The sequence below is a fragment of the Bacillus rossius genome, chromosome 7 (assembly GCF_032445375.1).
Source record: "Bacillus rossius redtenbacheri isolate Brsri chromosome 7, Brsri_v3, whole genome shotgun sequence".
Classification (NCBI taxonomy): domain Eukaryota; kingdom Metazoa; phylum Arthropoda; class Insecta; order Phasmatodea; family Bacillidae; genus Bacillus; species Bacillus rossius.
The window spans coordinates 37,404,736-37,424,146 of record NC_086335.1 but is presented as its reverse complement, the minus strand read 5'-3'; the positions used below and the strand labels follow the sequence as shown (position 1 = coordinate 37,424,146).

Here is a 19,411-nt window from a genome sequence, read left to right as displayed (position 1 = left end):
AATGTATATCATACCTGAATAAAATTTGATAACTTCTGATAGGCACTACTTCTTCTGTAATATGCTTTTGCATTATCTGGGTCCATTGTAAGAACAGTATCACAATCTTTTATTGCTTCTGAGTACCGTTCTAATTTCAGATCTGGAAGAAAAAAAAACACTACTTTTCTTTTGAAAACACACATGAACACAATGCTGATACTTTAAATCTGACACAAGTGTCCCCCAGACGGTGAACAGCACCAACTCACAGGCCATCGCTCTGTTGTTGTAGACGTCGGGAGACTCCCTCAGCTGTAGGCACCTCGTGTAGTGGCACAATGCGTCCACATACTCGCCAGCCTTGAAGCACTCGTTGCCCTTCTGCTTCTCTCTCGCCTCCGCGTACTGCTTCTCCTGCTCAGACATGCCACCTGCGAACCAAACACTCCGTTAGCACAGAGCGTGGCTCCGGGGGGGATAGGCCCCATCGAGCCCAAATTTTTTTTAGGGTGTATTTATATCAACTTATTACCTCAAGAGTTGTACAATACTATGAAACCAGTATTTGAGACAAAAAATTAGTAAATATTCCAAGCTTATCTGTGACTTATTTAATGTCTTAATTTGTAACTGTATCCTTTCTTTGCATGATAGCCCATCCCAAAAAGTCTTCCTCGAGTCCAATCACAGTCACAATCAGTTAACCAATCTCTGAGCACTGCCAGGATGTTGTGAAGGACGGGGTCATGTATATCCATCATACGACCAATTTCAAAAGAAAAAAGATTGTCACACTACAATCTGAGAAACTCTTAAGGGCCTCGCCTACTCAGGCACATATACGGTGTGCATAGTTTCAGGTAAAACAACGTGATTTGAAAACTACTCACGATATCCTTGTGGGGTCTGTTTACGAAAAGCATTCAAGAATTCAATGAGGGCCGATAAGTAGTTTGGTTTCCGGATTAAGTTTATAAACTGTATTTTTAGAAGAGTTAAAATGGCAAAAAGGCATGTTTTCACAGCAATTTTTAGGCGTAAAACAACTGGTACAGATTCTTGAAAGTTCAACTATTGATTACACAGACAACTTGCAAATTCAGGAGTGCTTCAACTATTCAAAAAAAAAAAATTTTCATTCACTGCAACTTAAAAAGTAAAAGAAGAAAAGCACATAATTTATAGTAAAAAAAATTATTTCCACATACACAAAATGTCTTGCTGAAACATCGGAGAAACTTCCTTCAAGCGGTTTTCTAAATTTTTTTCCTTATTCCGAATCAGCATTACTGCAGCCTCTCTCTCTCTTTCTTCTTCTACTTCCATCTTCTTCAACTCTCTATCCACATCAAACTTGTCCCACTCCGAATAATCCCGGGGAACTGCACTTTTTAAAGCTTCGCCTTGGTGCAACTTTATCTCACCCTACAAATAAATATTTAGCATTAATAACAGGATATTAATAACAAATACAAAAAAAAATTCTAAATTACCTTCTACCAATCCACTAACAGTACTTATTAAGGAAACAGAAAACAGAATTTAAAAAATGTTGATGAGACCAAAACATCTAATGATAACAAGACTGGAAAAAAAAATATATGGTGTATTAAAAGCCTATCTAGTTTATCTGTTGGTTGAAATAATTTTTTCTTGCTCATATCTTATCTGCATTTCATCAGATAGCAACCGAGTCAACTATAAATTCAGCAGAAAGGTGCAGTATTTCAGCAAATCAAAGCATACCACATGCAGGTCCTACAATCTAAATTGTAGGCATGATGAGCCTAGAAATGTGACAATTTCCAGAGACTCCTTAAATTACAAGAATTTGGTGTCTATTGAAGTACCTATAGTTTTATCAACAGAGTTGAGGTATAAACAACAGGTTGTATGTATCATAATACCCTTGTTCAAAGCTGCCAGTGTTAAATAATAAAAGCGCAACTAAAAAAAAACTTGCAGATTATTAAAAAGAGCCCACATAGCTGGGATGTGGTATTTGTGTGAGCAAGGCAACGTATGTATGTTATATGTTAGTCATGAATCACATGCACACACAAAAATGCAGTCAAAACAAACACCATACCTTTTTATTGTCACAACAAATTATTGGAGTTTAAGTTGGCCTAATCAGTGCCAACAAACTGTCAGTTGGCTGCTGTGTTTTGCCGCAGTTGGCCAGGCCATCACCCAGAAATACTTGTCGTAAAAGCACGCAGTAGATTGGGCAAGACACCATCATTAATTGCATATTCTTCAGTAATTCATATAGGTTTATTATTTGATATTGGGTCATGAATGACCAAATGAGCATGTATACAAGATACAGTTAGCCTGAATGCCTTTTGACATTCATGCAGTCAACTGCAAAATGTTGTCAGGGAGGTAATGACATGTGTTTTTGATAATGGGCAGGTAATAATATAATTTTTCATTGACAACAAGAAATGTGAAACAGAACATGTTTAAAAGACTCGCAGAACATCCTTGGACATTGGACACGAAAGGGCAGTTATGCCTTAAAGGAGTTTTTATACAGGAGAGGCAGAATGTCTTTAATAATACCCGACCAGGTTCAGTGAAATGTCTTCAGGAGATTGGGTCGGGATGATAAAACAACATTTATAACAGGAGGCCACATTTTTAAGCTAATAGGCAAGGAATGGCAAGAATATTTTATGGCATCCTGCCAGTAGTGCTTAGACATTTTCCCGCGTCGCTCATATGCTAAAAATGTTTCCAAAGGCTGGGCCGGTGCATGCTAGTGTCTTTGTCCAAGAAGACATGCACTTGCAACTAACATGGCCTATATAACACTATATAACAGGACTGCCAGAGGTTACTTTGTTTTGGCTAACGTAATGGAATGCATAGAAGTTAGGCTTAAATGACATATGCTTAGCCAAAATTTTGATTTTTTTTTTTCTTTCTCATCTGTGATATGTTCTTAAAATGTAAAATAAATGTCCAGTATTCTATATTATTTTTTATCACTACATGTCCTGCATTTATACACTAAAATACCCACACAATTGACTCACACATGAAAAAATAATAGTTCGATGACACACAATATATATATCCACATACAGTAGTCTCTTCATTTAATGAGCTTCAATAAACCAAGGTACTGTACTATCCCAACTGACCTAAAGCACCATTACCAGCAAAAAATGTCACATTTCCTTGACAACTTAGAATATTACCTAACTGTTGTCGAAAGTTTAAAAATTATTAACCTCAAAGATGACATTTACTGGTTGGGAAAATAAAGGAGTGACGTAAAAGAATATACAATGAAGATAAACTGGAAAAACATCACACTGAAAAATGATACCACTTGGCCAACTGAAAACCAAAATTATTTTCTACTATCCATGTCAGCCGAGATTGCGGTGGTCCACGCAAACTCTGTTTATTACGACTACTCTATATGGCACCACCGACACAAATGACACAAATATGGCACCACCGACACAAATGACACAAATATGTACGACCTAGAGTTATAGAGCAGGCCAAATTTTTTTCATTAGCCGGGCTCCATATTTGGATGGAAAAACACTGCTCAGAACAGACCGGCAGAGCCAAATAGTAGCTGGAGGCCTACGGAACCAAACAGTACCTACTTGGCACATCCCGGTTACACATCAACTGTCCTAAAAGCATCATCAACGTAATGATGCTGCTGGGAGTATCTACAGGCAGTTCTACTTACACATGTGAGTTCTGTTGCTCTCAGAATTTGAATTAAAATAACTTTTTTAGCTTTGTGTTTGCATACTGTTATATTGCTGATAATATATATTTTTATTATTGCAAATCACTGTGAATACTTATCTACACATACCGCTCAGCCCCATCACTCCTTAAGAACTATATGGTCAACATATTTAGAACGGGTATAGCATTCTAATAAAAATGACAGGAGAAGTAGGATTTCAACTTCATTGTCCACGCTCCACTGATACATATTCCCTTCCCCTCAGGGGCGCAACAACTAAATTTCCAAAGGGGGGGCAATATACATTTTTATAAAGAATCATTGATCCCCCCTATTGAAGCGGGAGGTGTGGGGGTCTTCCCCTGGGAAAATTTGTATTTCAAGGTGGAAATGGTGCTATTTAAGCAGTTTTATTATCTAAAAATTGATTACACAGCACTTTCTTTGCCCCTGTTTGCCCCCACTTCAAGGTTTCAGAAGGGGGGCAAAATACCCTTGCTCCCCCCTGTTGTTGCGCCCCTGCTTCCCCTAGCAATCCCTTCCGTCCAGCTTACACCTCACCACCACGCCGACAGTTTACAAAACATTTGGCCTGCACTACATCAAGCAGAAAAATACTAAAATTACTTTCAAAGGAGAAAACCAAAATTGAATGCTATAAAACATTTCAATACAATCCATATGAACTATGAGATAACCTTCGAAGAATTTCATGATCACATTTGATTCAATTTCAAGAATGAGATAAGCACTTTTAGAAAAATTATTATACGAAATCTTCCTTGCTATGAACAATGCCAAGCATGTACTATCAAAAAAAAAATTAAACTATCAGTCACATTAGCACAACCTTGCGAATGCACAGGGTATATCGACCACACCAGTCAGCACTGGCTATTGGAGAACAGCGAGCAGATGCTGAATCAACACAGCATCTCTTGAAAGTACCTTTTGCCACCTATTTAAAAGCTACACTTTTTCGTTAAAATATTAAGGACATTAAGAAATCCATAGCAACGGTTTACTAAATAATTTGTACTTTTTCATATCATTAAGGAACCCAAAGAAGAATCTCTAATTCAGAAAATAGACTATCTATGCAACTAGAGAGCCATTTAATCACTGCTGCTATCACTCTCCCACTTAACTTACTGGCACCAACTATAACTACTAAGCTAAGGTCTAGTGAAAGTGTTTAATAAAAAATTAATGAGATAAAAGCATAACAATAAACACTAACAGACCATTCAGGACAATATTTTTGTTTCCACTGAAGATTAAAAATATAATTAAATTGTTAAAATTTGTGCATAGATGTTTTGACCAAGGCCTCAGTATAGGGTTTAAAAATCAATTAGATAAAACTTAAACAATTATTAGGCCAATCTCATTTTTGACATGCAACAATTCTTAGAATAGTATCTTACCAAAGTCTTCTTTTGTGATGTTCTTACAGCAGGCAGATTTGATTTCTTTGCAACAGTAGAGTGCAAATTATCCTCTTGCATTTTCATTTCAGCTGTAAATTTCTAACGAAACATAAAAAAAAATGTTAAAAATGTAATTTTAGTGAGATAAAAATTTTCACTTAATAGTTTTCAGCTAAATACCTAAATACTTTGCTATCGCACAGGGTTGTCTAAGGTGGGGGATACTGAGTTTGGGCGCCACCACGTGATTTGTGGGCACGTGGACCCGGCGAGACTCCTTTCTCGGGCCGTGACGCCCAAGTGCGACGAGACACACAACCCTAATAATGCTTCGTTAGCCCCTAACACCCGCTCTCAGCGGCGGGCACGCTGGTACACTCGTGTAATGCCCTAATCTTTACCTAAGTGGGCTCTAGGCATCCCACACGCCAGGTGACTACACCGGGGCAAACGTGACCGAAATAACATACACTTGAGATTCACTCCTGATATTTATTAACATTCCTCGTCTCTACATTGTTCATACGAAGCGGTTAAAAAGCCAACGGCAAACAATCGGTTTAGGAGGTGGGCCAGGTCACCACGTGGCCTGACCAAACAAACACAACAAAGTTAAATTTAAAATGCTCGAGGAGCTTAAATACTTATTGAAACAGTCTACCACCTGGAGTAGGCTTCGAAGACAGAAAGAAAGCGATTTAGATTAATATATGCAAAATGGATGTTAACGGATCAGATATTACCAAAAGTGAAGTCGACGAGGTGCGGGAGCGTCCCACTCCGGGTGGCGGAAGAACAAGACTGACTCGTCAACAGGGTGTCATGGCATCTCCCAACACTCGAGTTCCCGTTAGCTTGTTAACTTATAATTAATCTAATTACTAACATAGTTTATCCTTTTAAAAATTAGTAATAATTAAACAACAATTACTGCGACTTCCATCTGATTTCCTAACAGTATACTTAATTAATTATTGTCTAATGATTATTCGTCGGTAGTTCCTGTAGCGGCCATGTGTGGCGCTGCGCCGTCCTTCCTGCGACTTCAGGCTAAACACTGGGCAAAATTATAAAAACACACAATACATAGCCCTTTATTTCTTTACTTATTAATTAATTACTATTTTACGTTTCTGGGCTGTCGCACTGCCTCTAATGCCTCCTGCGGCTCACACACACACACACACGCATGCACACGTCACCGTGGCGGGCGGTTCAAACAGAGGGTGATGGTGGGAGAGTGGTGGCGCTGGCAGAATAGGGGACACATCGAGCTCAAGGGAGGGCGAAGCCCTGGTTGACGTCAACTTAGATGTAAGTAAACACTGTGTTAAAATTTTTAAATAAACATGGAAGATAGAGTATCACTGTTTTATTAAAATGTTTAAACTATAAAAAAAAGTTGTAGTTGCAAATTAAAACATGTGATTGAATTAATGTGATGAAAATGTTGTTACTGCTTTGATTTTTCATTATTTGTAATTAACACTATTTTGAACGGTTTCTCAAAATGTTTGGCATGACAAAGAATTAATCATATCTTCCCAAGCTCTTCCCTTGTGTATGTAACAGCCAGTAGGGAAATAAGTGATTATTCCACGCTGCAGAAGAGTCGCAATAATTACACCAATTCACAAACATGAACTTCTACAAGAACTGACAGTTAGGTCCTACGCCACATCAAGCCAAAAATATAAAATACAAAAGCTAATTTGCAAGCTTGTGGCAAAATATTTGGAAATCCAAGTTAGTAGTGGTGGAGCCTGAACTCCCTTAAAGACTACATTCTAATTTTTTTTTAATTTTAACATCTTGCCAGAGACAGTAAGAGCTAGTTTATAAACTGCACAAGAATGCAATATGCAAAATATTCAGCAACCACATTATAGAGTACCACTTCATATTGCAAGTATAGTTCAACTTCCAACTTTCTTGCGTTTTAGCTAACTTTTTAGACTTCCGTATTTAATGAGAAGTGTTTCGAAAAATTTAGAGGAGACACAGATGTTATGTACATAGAAGTCCACAATGTTCTATTTATTATATACCTCATGTTTACAGTGTTGTTAAATTTTCTAACAGTGAGAAGAAAAAAAAACTTTCAAATCAAAATGATGATTTCTTTTGTATTCATAATAAATATGAACTGTCAAAAGAAGTGCAGGGCAGAAATTTATTTTATACTGTTTTACAATTTTAAGTTTTAGGGTTGGTTATGTCTTACAACATGCATGTTTGATAAACGACTGTAATTTTCTTATTTTGGTTGCTTGCTGCGTCGTCGCATTCCTTGCATAGTTTACAAACCCAGCCTAACAAATGACAAAGAACAGGGATATTGAAGGAATCGACTGTGGTTTATTGTCAGGAACAATTCCACCATTTTCCTGGAGTGACTTTAGAAAACTATGTGAAACCAAAGTCCAAATTGCCGGACCAGAATTCGAACCCACGTCATCTGGAATGCGAGTTCAGTGTCTTAGTGTCGTATACAGAACCACATCCAGCACTAAACGATAAACCTCAGATGAAAGGAAGACTATATAAGCAGTATTTTCTGCTGTTCAGAAAGTTTTTAATCACAAAAACATAATTTTGGCCTACCTCTAATAGAAAATGGAAATTTACAGCTTTTTTGAATAATTAATTATGAAATAAATAAAACTGAGTGTGAAGTAAATAGATAAATTATGCAATCACATTTTAATTTTAAGCTGGGCGTAAAGTTAGCTCTATCTCTGACCTGCCCAACTTCCTCTTTTTTCCACCAACTTAACTAATGAGAAGGAACAGCTTAAATAGTGAGTGGCACCAAGGGCTGAAGTGTCTTTTTATTTTCTACAACAAAACTAAAAGCTATACCATTAGTACTGTAAAAAATAAAATTAATAAGGGTGCAATATTATGTCTGTTGCAGTATTTGTAATATAGTTTCTTTAAAGAAATCTTAGAACTGTGTTCATTATAACTTATATGCCCTGCTATTGGTTATTACAAACAGTACGTATTCAAATACAAATACAAATCCAAATGACAATGTCAACCAACACTATTCATACGTGATTTTTTATAATTCCTATTTTATTCAAGGGCTACTACTAACTGTACATTTATAGCTGATAAGCTTGAAGGTTCCTTACACACTACTTCCCTCCAACAGTCAAGGAAGTGGTTAGAAGGGGTCACTGAGAAAAGAGCTGAGGTAGAGCTGACTTCGATCCAGTTAATTCAACACACGCCAACTTCACAATTAGTACTCAAAAATTTTAAATACATTGGTAAAAATGCAACTTCGTCTACCTTCAAACCATCGGTCAGCTCCTTGCGGCTGTGGTGATCGAGCGATTTACTTGTGAGAACAGGTTCGGTGCTTCTCAGAACCCGGCTGGTCGGCTTCAAAGCACGTAGTTTCTCCTCTGCACAGCTCAGCAGGTGAGGGAACGTGCCTTCTTCTCCAGACCTGCATGTAACAAACCACGTTGAAGCATTACAAACTTGACTGAGTTATGCTGTACTGCTGGCTAATGGTCCCCACACAGTAGTGAGCCCACAGTGCCACCGCATCGTAGTGACATCCACGAGTGGCTCACCGCCTGCCCGGCGGAAGGTCGAGGCGAGCGCACGCGGCAGCCCAGACAAACAAGCTTGTCTCCTGGCCGCATGCGTGCAGGGAATCGTGGAGCATTAAGACTGAACCTTCCCGACACCCTTGTGATCAATACGGCACTGCAGACTAGTCACGACCATACTCTTTGTGCCCCTCTCTGCAGTTCAAGAAAAATAGATAAGATGGCACCCAGGATCTTGTCCTTAAAATCCGGGAGGCACTCGAAAGAAATAACGCACACCATTTTAAAGCATTCATAGTGCCTATGCAGAACACAGTATGTGCTTCTTATCAACCTACAAAACCCCCAAGCAAAAGACAATTCTTCCAGCCTAAACTTTATGGGATTAACACATTTATAATATTAAGGCTAGGTTAAGCCAACAGATGGTGTGAATGGTCTGAAAAAAAATTTTTTTTTTTTTCCATGAGACATATTGTAAATTATATCTTGATGAACAAACACTTAAGTATTAAGTACTAACTGTAAACCCCATTCAAAACACTTTACCCACTTTACTATTAAGTCCCTAATGTTAAGAGCATCAGTAAAAAATCCAATACATTAGATAGGTCCTTCACCAAATGTTGAAAGTAGTAAAATGCTAGCTCGTGCATTACATCATTTAAATTAACTCTCCTTTTCCAAATTTACTTCTTCGTAGACTACAATACTAAATGTCTACTCTAAATAAAAAACTGTCATCATTGGGCTCAGTTTACCGGCTATTATCTTATAACCAGGGTCTTAGTTCAGCTATCTATTTTATATTGTATATTACCTGTGATATATTACTATATAAAATAGCCTGAATGCAGTTAGGTACAGCTCTCAAAACCTTCAGGAATTTATAAAAACCATCACTGTAAGGGCAATTACTAAAAATATTGGAATATGACGTTTTCCCCTTATTTATTGCATTTAGGCCTAGAGTATCCAATGAGGACTGTCGGTTATGTCCATGCGCAAAACCCTTTTGCTGCAGTTTGTGTCCATCCGTCCCCCCCCCCCCCCCTTCACCCTTCCTAATGGCTAAGAATTTTCCATATTTGCACCCCTGCTGCTAGGTTTTGTAACAAAACTACTTAATTCCTAAGTTAATCTGATTGTTTCGTGTGTGACAGTTCCTGTTTTTTCCTTGTGCTACATTAAATATTATATATTTGTCTTCAATCTCATTTCACTTTTCTTCGAAGCTTCATAATTTTATCATACTCGTGCATCACAAACACACAACCTGGTGTATTGGAATTAGGCTGTAGGTACTCAAATAGTGCTCATGAAAGTGTTGAGGACAACTGGAGATGGTAATTCTGGGAGCTATTACAAAAATTGTTTTTTTAAAAATTCTGCAATTGTGTTTTTAGGTCCTACGATTATTCCTTCGTTATTCACTAAAGTGTTTATCATGATTGCAAGTGGATTCCTTTTTATGTGTTAAGCTACGCAACTTTACTTTCCAGAGTGCAAGCAGATCAAGTCTGTTGGGCACTCTTGTCTTACTGCATTGTTTTATCCTTTGCTTCTAATAGTCAACAATCTATTTAAAAACAAAGGTTAGTGATGCCCTACATTTCAAAACCAGTCAAATCTTAGAACCTAGGGCGAGAGAATGGAAAAAAAAAGAGCCACCTCTAAAGTCCCTGCAATAATGGGTCGGTCCTCGGCAGTGCTGTTCCCAATTCTGAAAATTTAATTGGCCCACGTCACATGTGATGTACTCCCGTAAGCCATGCTATTACAGATGTTGGTGTTAAAAACTATAACACCAGTTAGATTACATAATACGAAACGTCGTACCGACCGGAGGCCATTAAGCCCGGCCTCGACCCGCCAGTATTGGCTCCCGCTGGTGGAACGCACCCCTCGCAAACTCAACCCGGGTCAAACGCGAAGTAGATACGCAAGTACTCCCAGTGTATAAATTTTGTCACGGAACTGCACCTGATACAAACAACCGATAATAATTCACGGAGTAAGCTCATCAAGCCATCCCCTTAAATTAACACGTGATAAGAAATGTGCGTCGTAGAGCACGAGTGTTGGCCCCCTCCGAGCACAGTGTTTAATAAACGCCTTTAATTCTCATTGCGGCCTAGAGCCTTAATTTAAGTAAGAAACAAAGTGCTGAAGCAATATCCAGAACAAACCCACAAACATAAACATAACCAGTGGTTTTTACCAACTAGTCAGTAGTCTTTAGGTTGACTCATCTTTTTAAATAATATTTGTTCAATTTCTTAAACTAAAGCTGTAATCAATATTTCATAATACATTTAATGTCAGCATTAATATTCAAACAAGGTTCATGTACAATTAATAAGTAAGTTTTCAATTAAAAACCAAATACTTAACGGTAATTTCTTTTCTTCACTCGTAGTTTGGCGTGCGGCGGAACTGTTTCCCCCCCACGAGACAGCCCCCTCCGGCAGTCTAGATCAGCTCGCGGCCCGGGGTGGATGTGTTCGTGTGTTCATTCCATGGGGAACCTTCAATTTAGTAACTCACTGATTCTTCACTCTGGTAAATATAGTCATGAACCAAATCCTTTGTTACGTCAATTCCCCACGCGACCCCGAGTCGGTTTTTACGGTGCAGGGCTTAACCCGGCCGTTGTAATTCCTGCCTTAAGGCCACAGGCCACAGGGCCGCCTTAAGGTCAGTCACTTTACGGACCTGGCCGACTCCAGGACAACCAACGAACTTCCCCCTCTAACAGACTGCCTTAGGGAGAGACAATCATAATTAATCAGGAGTAGTGTCATGCAATATTGTGTATCAATTATGTCCTAATTATCAACCAAGAATAGTGTCGTGCAATATTGTGTACCCAAATATGTTCGTTAAATATGTGTACCACACGTTTTCAGTTCCAGTGCTAGTATTACATCTGTAGTTAGGCACCAGCCACCTTATGCTGAACAGGGAGTGTCACCATTGTCTACTAGCAGTTTATACCACCCTTAAGATACAGCCACCGAGTCTAGGGAAGCACGCTGGGGCCGATTGACCCACCCCATTGGTTAGACATACAAGCTAACCTGGCGCCCACCCAGAAAAACACACCATAAAACACCACCAGCCCCTTAGACTCGCCGCAGGACTCGAACCCGAGACCCCGGCCGACGGCAATTATTAATAAAATACTACACTTGACAAAAACAGGAGCAAAATAGTATATACACACACAAAGTTAACATGGTGCTACTGAGATTTTACACTACTCTAGCTATAAATATTAGTAAGTTAGATCCAGTATGTATTTTCAGGAAACTGTTTTTAGGGTCAATAGAGGAATGTCTGTAGTGTAAAAAAACACCTATTTCAGATTTTATTTTATTTTATGGATAAGCAGTTAAACTAGAAATTTATAATGATTACTGTTAAAATTATTATAAAAAAAGCAAGAAACTACAGTTGAATTGAATTTCATCGTTTCTCAAAATAACTGCAATAAAAAAATTATATCCACCCAATACGTCGGTAACTGATATATTACAACAAACCTTAAAACTCGAACTATCTTCTCTAATGTTTTAGTATTATCACACTTCTCTATAAAAGAATAACTCAAACTTTCGAGAGTTAAATCATACTTAGCAAGCAAATTCGATTTGTTTGTTTCCATAACTAAATCACTGATTTAATCACCAGAAACAAATTAATTATCAACATCAACCCATTTGACTTCAAATCCGCAAATTCAAAACCGTATTTATTTGATCCATAGGTATAGTATCACAGCAACCAGCAACGTGCCAAAATAGAGTAAGGTGAGTGGATTTTTAACTGCACTGATCTGTTTTATGTGCCCACAAGAACTAAAACAAACGTTGTTGTAGACATAGAGTTATTGTAGCATTACAAAAGTGATACAACAATTATATTTTATAAATTAGTTTTATTTATTTTTACTTGAAAACAATGTTTGGGAAATAGGATTATCCAATGAAAAATACAGTAGAATGTATAATTTATAAAAAAATGTTTTGTGATTTTATTTTATAAATTTGTAAATAATGTTTTTGTAAATTACTAAATTTTTCACTGCATCATACTTCATCTGAATCATTATTTTATATTATTAAGATGGATTTAAATGATATAAAAAAAGAGTTTGGTATACTGTGCTGAAATAAATATTATTATTTATTGTAAGGCAAAAAAAACAACACTTATTTTCATATTCTAAGGCTGATGAATTTCGACGATAAAAAACGAAGGTACCTGTGCTTCCCAGTTTTTATATATTTATTACTGTTTAATGCTAAAAGTTATGTATTTTTTTATTAAATGCACATGTAGTAAAACGAAGTGTTTTACAATCGTTTTTTTCTTCATTCAGTTAAGATTTGTTGTTATGATTATGTATAAATCAAAAACTTCAGTTTCTTGTCTTTTTGTAACACATTCTTGATGATGATTGGTCAGTGGAATTAAGAAGAACATGTTTAAGGGCGCGGTTACACGGGACCCTGAACTACTTCAGGTGAACATGTTTAAGTAAACACGTTTACAAACGCGAAAGTGTGCGGTTACACGGTAGTTGCTGAAAAGTGAGTTTAGCTCTAAAACCGATTGTCTACTGTCAACGAATGACTGTGTTGTTGATCTCTATTTTTTAATTGCATCCATAAAACGCGGGATTTTCTCACTTGTTTATACAGCATTATCAGCAGAAATGAAATGTGTTTACATATTGCTCAATATTTTTTTACAAATCGGGAATTCAAACATGCACAGTAAAATTTTTAAACTTATTTTTTATTATTTTTTGAGCGAGAGTACCTATCTCAGTTTTAAGAAAATTAAGGTCAGGATAAATTAAAAAATATGTATAATTATCTGTTGGTTTTTTTGTTGCATTCGGTAAAATATTACTCGAACTTGTGACAGAAACAATTTCCATCTAGAATTTCTGCAAAAGACTGTTTATATTCTAACCAGCCAATCAGAGGCTAATGTAGAAGATATGTCGATCTGAACTACTTTGCCAACCTGTTTAAGTTAAATGAGAAATGGCCTCGAACGAAACATGTTCAGACTGTGTGTAACCGCACTCAACAGCTGAACATGTTCACCTGAAGTAGTTCAGACTCCCGTGTAACCGCGCCCTAAAACAATATAGAAGTTAGCTAAAAATATTCAGTACTTACTGTGCAGCCTCACCCACACTATATATCTATATTTACTCTACACTTTGCTAAAATTAGTATATGTATTTCCATGCCACTAACGAACACAATAAAATACTGTTCAAAGTAAATTAAATCAATAAAGGGAGGTTAAACCTACTTCAGTGAGTGCATCCTTCATGCTGATTTGGGAAGAGGATAAGGGTAAGAGCACTAATGATGGCTTAATATACAGCAAAAGCGTACCCAGGATTTTTTTTCCCCGGGGGGTGGGGTCTTCCAGATTTTTTCGAGGGGGGGGGGGGCGGTTCTGATTTTTAAGAAAAACTGCATAAACACCAAAAAATAATTGTTTATAAAAAATGTTTTTAAGCTTACAAACTTTTTAGAGAAGAATTCTTCTATTTTTTTGGCAAATTCAGTAACCACATTCTCTGGGTCAATGTGGATGTTGTAGTGGACATTCATGAACCAACCACTGCAATTCAAATTTGTTTACGTTAACTTACAAATTGGCCTGCTTGGTGACGTTCTCTCTCGTCGCTCGGTGTGAAACTTCAGAAAATGAGTTTCGAATGACATGAGTGTTCATCATATTCTTGCCTTTATTTTTTTTGGGGGGGGGGGGGGTTGAACCCACAAAACACCCCCCCCCCTGGGTACGCCTATGATATACAGGTTGCAAGTCCATGCAAAACCACAAGTTGTCTTACTTTGAAGGCAACATCACACTTGCAATGTAACTACTGGACAACCATTTAATTATGCCAGTGCATAGCATGTCCTGAATCTGTGCCCTGATTATTTGCTTTTAGTTAAAACCATTAGCTTGCAAACACATGTTCACAATCTGGTTTTTAGTTGTGGAAATCTTGTGCTTCACAGCAGACGTATGACATAAATTTTCTGAGGCTCAAAATATATGTATTGGTGCTTCTGCAGCACCTAATATACCATACCTCGATACTTTATCACCACAGAGTGCCCAGGTTAGCGAGATCTATATCATGTTAGATCCTTAAGGGGAACATCACTTATAACATACACTGTGATGCACTCTCGGGCAAAGATTTGTAATTTCAATTCTCCCACCTCAATCAGAACACAGTATTCACCAGCCAGAGCTGCTTCAGCACAAGGTGTTTGCATAGCTTTTACAAGTCCATAGTTCATGTCTGGGTACTTTATTTTTAATTTTGCATCTATTTCGACATTTTCCACTGCTGTCACTGTGTTGACATGGATGGTCAACCTCATTGTGGCCTAGTTGGGTTAGATGGTGGCCTGCTTCTCCAGTTGTCATGCCATAAAGATGAGGTTACTTTAATTTGTGTAACTTTAATTTTCTCAAGTACTTTTAAAGTTTCGATTAATTGTTTTTATGACTTGTGCACTACGAATATGGTTAGGATACAGTTGTAGCATAACATCTAAACCTTTTCTTGTTTCTTGGAATACCGACCTTATGCCTCAAAAACCTTTAATTCAAATGAAATGTCCTTAATTTTCAAACAATTGTAATTTCCATTGATGTTAACTTACAGTTTTATTATGAACAAACTATCATCAAGTAGAAATCTTATATCATAACATATGCTTACTTAGGCAACGCCGAGTATTACAGCTAGGTAGTGTTTTTTTTTAATTAATTCAAATTGGAAAATAATATATTTATGAATACAAATCCAGTTATTTAGTCTCACACCTTTTTATATTCTTAGACGTTAGTTACAATAAAATATAAAAGAATATCGAATTAAGCATTTATTACCTGTTTCATTTCCACATAGTTAAGTTGAATAAGAAAATTTTAGACATAATTCTGTACATATAAACTGATAATGCCTATTTCTTCATGTATTCATGAAATTAGTTTTGTCACATCATTTTGAATATTTAAACGATATTTCTACTCGTTGTTTCACGTCTTTTTCTTTTAAGATCTACGCCGATCAATAGTATGGCCGTGTCTGCTTCGGTGGAGAATTCAATGAATCAGGTAAAGATTGGGAATGTCGAAAATAAAATTTTGTGTTTTGCAATTACATGTTTTGATGTGTTTAACCCCGTACAGAACATTGCACATGAACATTTGTTTCTAGGTCATCAGTGTGGGAATGTTAAAAAATTGGTTGATCAATCTGCTCTTTTCGCACGCATCTTGTCAAGAGGTGGGTAAGTTTTATTTGAATGTCTTTATGTTTCCTTGTGAAATAAATTTTCAAGTGTTTGTTAAAATTAAAAACAGATATGTCCTTTACATTTATCATAATTGTTTATTTTGTAACGTGTGAGGTTAGGTCGTGGTATGTGCAATAAATTGGCAGCGTTAAGGCTCAAAGGTTCGTCTACAATAGTCCGAATCTGTGGACGGTCGGTGTCCTTATCCTAATATGAATGACGTCACATTTTCGCACGGAAAACAGCCCAGTCTGTAATTGCTATGTCCGATGACCGAATATACTGATTTCTAAAGTCACCAGACCGCAGTAAATGTAGAGCGCCTAAATAATTGTTTTTCGATGCTGGTAGAGTAATGTAAGCTATAAACTAATACTTTTCACTAACTATTAGGAATTAACGAACCATCCCTTCGGGGTAAATTTAGAGACGTGTGTAGTGTGTGAAAACCATGTTTTCCGATTTTTTCTTTCCGGTATAAGAAGCTGCAACATCTGATAATCACCGTCATTGCAATTGTAGACGGGCCTTTATTGTAGCATTGTCCCAAAATGTATCTGGTGGATACTGATCGCTGATTGGTCCATGCGACCCTCTGACATAATGAATGGTACGGACAGTAGTCTAGTTATAATAAGGCCGGGTTATATTCACAACCGCACTTGCATAGATCAAAAGCATGGAATTTGAATGTACACAAAAAGATATATCTGCTACATTGGAAAAAAACACACACACAGAAAAACAGCAAATGGCGTGCTAAGTATTTGACCGCCATGTTTAACCTACTGATCCGAAACACCACACAGAACTGTCTTGTGCATAGGAAGAAAATAAATGTATTTTATTTCTATTGTGGATGAATGGTGCAACAGCCAATGAGAGCAGAGTAGGGTGCCATTTTGGTGGGCTTTAGAAATTGATTTTTTGTTACTTGTGGTGTGCGGAAGTTGGTCCGGAAATGATAGCCTAATTGATTAATTTCACTTCTATTTATTAGCTAATATTTACAGTATTAATTAAATTACAACACTTAAAATGTTATAAGGATCATTCTTCTTTATTTTATATTGGAATTGCTAATTAAATATTTAAATCTTTATTCCAAATAACTCTTTGTGATTCCGAGTGTAACCTCTATAGTTTTGTTTGAATTCTGTTTAATTAACTTCTTAGTTAGATTAACTTCTTAGTTAGGTACCTACTTATCTTTAATTTTCAAGTTTTGATTATAGCCAGTTAAAAGTGTTCTTTGTAATTTGTTATTTTTTTATATTTGTAAATTTTAATTTAATGACTGAATCTCAGCAGAATACCATCGCCTATTGAGAGAGAGTTAGAGTTAAGACCTACAGAATGTCCGTAACTATAGGTAATGTTTACAGATAACTGGTATGTACTGTGCTAATACCATTGTGGGTGTGGCATGTGGGTAGTCTGCGAATTGGTTTTTTAATTTGTTATGCAATTAGAATCATTTCTATTTGATGATTTCAGAGTTTTTTTATTAACTTCAGATTCACTTTTTCACTGTTTTGTGTTGCTCAGAGATATCCCAGGAGAATGGACAACTAATGTTTTGCTCTACCTCTGTTGATTGAGTTAGTAATACTGTTTTGGTTTTAACTTTGCTTTCAGAGAGTTTATTTGATTGAACAGTTACAATTTGCTTTAAGACATTACTGTCAAAGAATTTTACCTCCAACTAGATTATCGTCAAGTTACAGACTAAATCGAATTTCATGTCTTGTGCTCACTGTAAACTGTAACCTGACATTCAAAACACAAAATAACTTAGTATTACAAGGTAAAGGAAAATACAGACACACATTTAATATTTATAATCCCATGAATATAATTTTAATTGATTTTCAGCTTTTGGTTATATTAGACACTCCAATGTGGAGCGGAACCATACATGTTATGTTAGAAGGGTATCCCGTTGAGTATGATAAAACAGATAAAGTTCTAAACATTTCATATATGTTTGGAATGGCGCCCAAATAATTACAATTAGATTGTCATCACAAGCATGACAATGGCTAAATAGAATTACACTTTATTTACATAAAGAAAGATGCAGCCTAAACTTTGTTTTTTAAAGTCTGTCCACAAATTTATCACTCTTTCATTAAGTCCACAATTTACTCATCTCACTGGAGCTCAGCTCGTCAGTGGCTCTCTCTACTGCTCGTCTCGTACCATTCGAAGCTCCAAGAACATTGGCATCCTAGTTGCGCCACTTTAAACGTGCTGAACCTTCGGGAGAGGTAGAGAGAGGCGCCGCGCTAATCGGATTATCGCGCTGGAAGGCTGGCGCGCTGGCCGGCCGGCAAACCTTATAACAAGCGGTGTCGTAACATTATTTTATAATTTGGTAGTAGGAAATTATCGCGATATAAATTTTCTCAGGAATTCTTCCTTATAGAATTATATTAGAATTATTTAGTTAAGCTACTCGTGATAAATGCATATAATACTAAACATTTTTTTAGGCTAAAGTTTTTTTTCCGTATAATTTTTGCTTATCAGGACCTAATAGCATTTACGAGCAGCAACAGGCTGCTGGTTAGCTGTCACGAGAAGGTTATACAATATTTATTTACTAAAACTACCAACAGAGGTTATTGTCAACCTGCAATTTTACTAGCTAAAATCAACACAATGATTCGAGCCCTCTGCACTCTTGGAAGAGGCTCCGGTGTCTCCGAGACAGTTTGCGAGAGTCGGTGCTTGAAGCGACGCATGCGCGGTGCAGTAAGGCTGGCGCGGTATCAGATTCGCGCGCCCGGCGCTCAGTCGCCGACCCGGCGTCGCGTGGAGGGGTTCTGGGAGAGGGGAGGGTGGCGGCAAGCCATCAGGGGAGGGGAGGGCGTGACGGGATCGCTCGCCAGGGAGGAAGCCGCGCCGTGCCGGCACCCGGGGGAGCCGCTCCTGTGTTGCCCTCGTCGTCCTACGGCGCGCCTCGCGTCCGCCGAGTCGCTCTGTCGTCGTCACAGCACCGCCCCCTCGCGCGCCCGCTGTGCTTCCGCGCCGTGCGATGGCGACCGAGTCTGCGGTGAGTGAACGAGTGGGTGAAGAGTCAGCGTCTGCTACTGGCCGCAACGGAGAACAGAATGTATCACAAGACGAAATCCTTTCATGTTGGACGTTGCCGTTGCTGCCTACTTCCCGTTAGTTAGAAACAACCTTCCCGCTCCCAAATAAATTTTTGAGAATTTGTAAGTCAACGAGTTCATCTTATTTGTAGTGCATTGCAGGTTATCTGAACATTTATAGATTCTTTTTCTTTTTTTTTCTTTCAAGAGAATACTTTTCGTAGAATGTTGTAAACTGGAAACAGATATA

General features: G+C 37.5%; 2 protein-coding genes across 6 annotated transcripts in view; one reads left to right on the top strand and one right to left on the bottom strand.

The window, feature by feature from the left end:
* The window catches only part of LOC134533833 (sperm-associated antigen 1), a 29,591-nt gene extending 17,051 nt beyond the window's left edge, over window positions 1-12,540 (bottom strand). The window contains exons 1-6 of the mRNA XM_063371524.1: window positions 12,254-12,540; window positions 8,440-8,599; window positions 5,137-5,238; window positions 1,191-1,407; window positions 252-413; window positions 15-142 (exon numbers count right to left, since the gene is read on the bottom strand). Coding sequence (XP_063227594.1) covers window positions 15-142; window positions 252-413; window positions 1,191-1,407; window positions 5,137-5,238; window positions 8,440-8,599; window positions 12,254-12,375 — 891 coding nt within the window. The 5' untranslated portion in view covers window positions 12,376-12,540. The remainder of the gene's footprint in view (window positions 1-14; window positions 143-251; window positions 414-1,190; window positions 1,408-5,136; window positions 5,239-8,439; window positions 8,600-12,253) is intronic.
* A 3,237-nt stretch (window positions 12,541-15,777) lies between these two features.
* Window positions 15,778-19,411, top strand: part of LOC134533831 (calcium-binding mitochondrial carrier protein Aralar1) — a 122,161-nt gene continuing 118,527 nt past the window's right edge. For 2 of the 5 annotated variants that reach the window (XM_063371516.1, XM_063371514.1), the window contains exons 1-2: window positions 15,778-15,881; window positions 15,985-16,053. In XM_063371516.1, the coding sequence (XP_063227586.1) occupies window positions 15,843-15,881; window positions 15,985-16,053 (108 nt within the window). In that variant the 5' untranslated portion in view covers window positions 15,778-15,842. Of the gene's footprint in view, window positions 15,882-15,984; window positions 16,058-18,866; window positions 19,122-19,411 lie in introns of those variants that run through there. The other 3 variants (XM_063371521.1, XM_063371520.1, XM_063371518.1) reach the window with 3 other exon arrangements.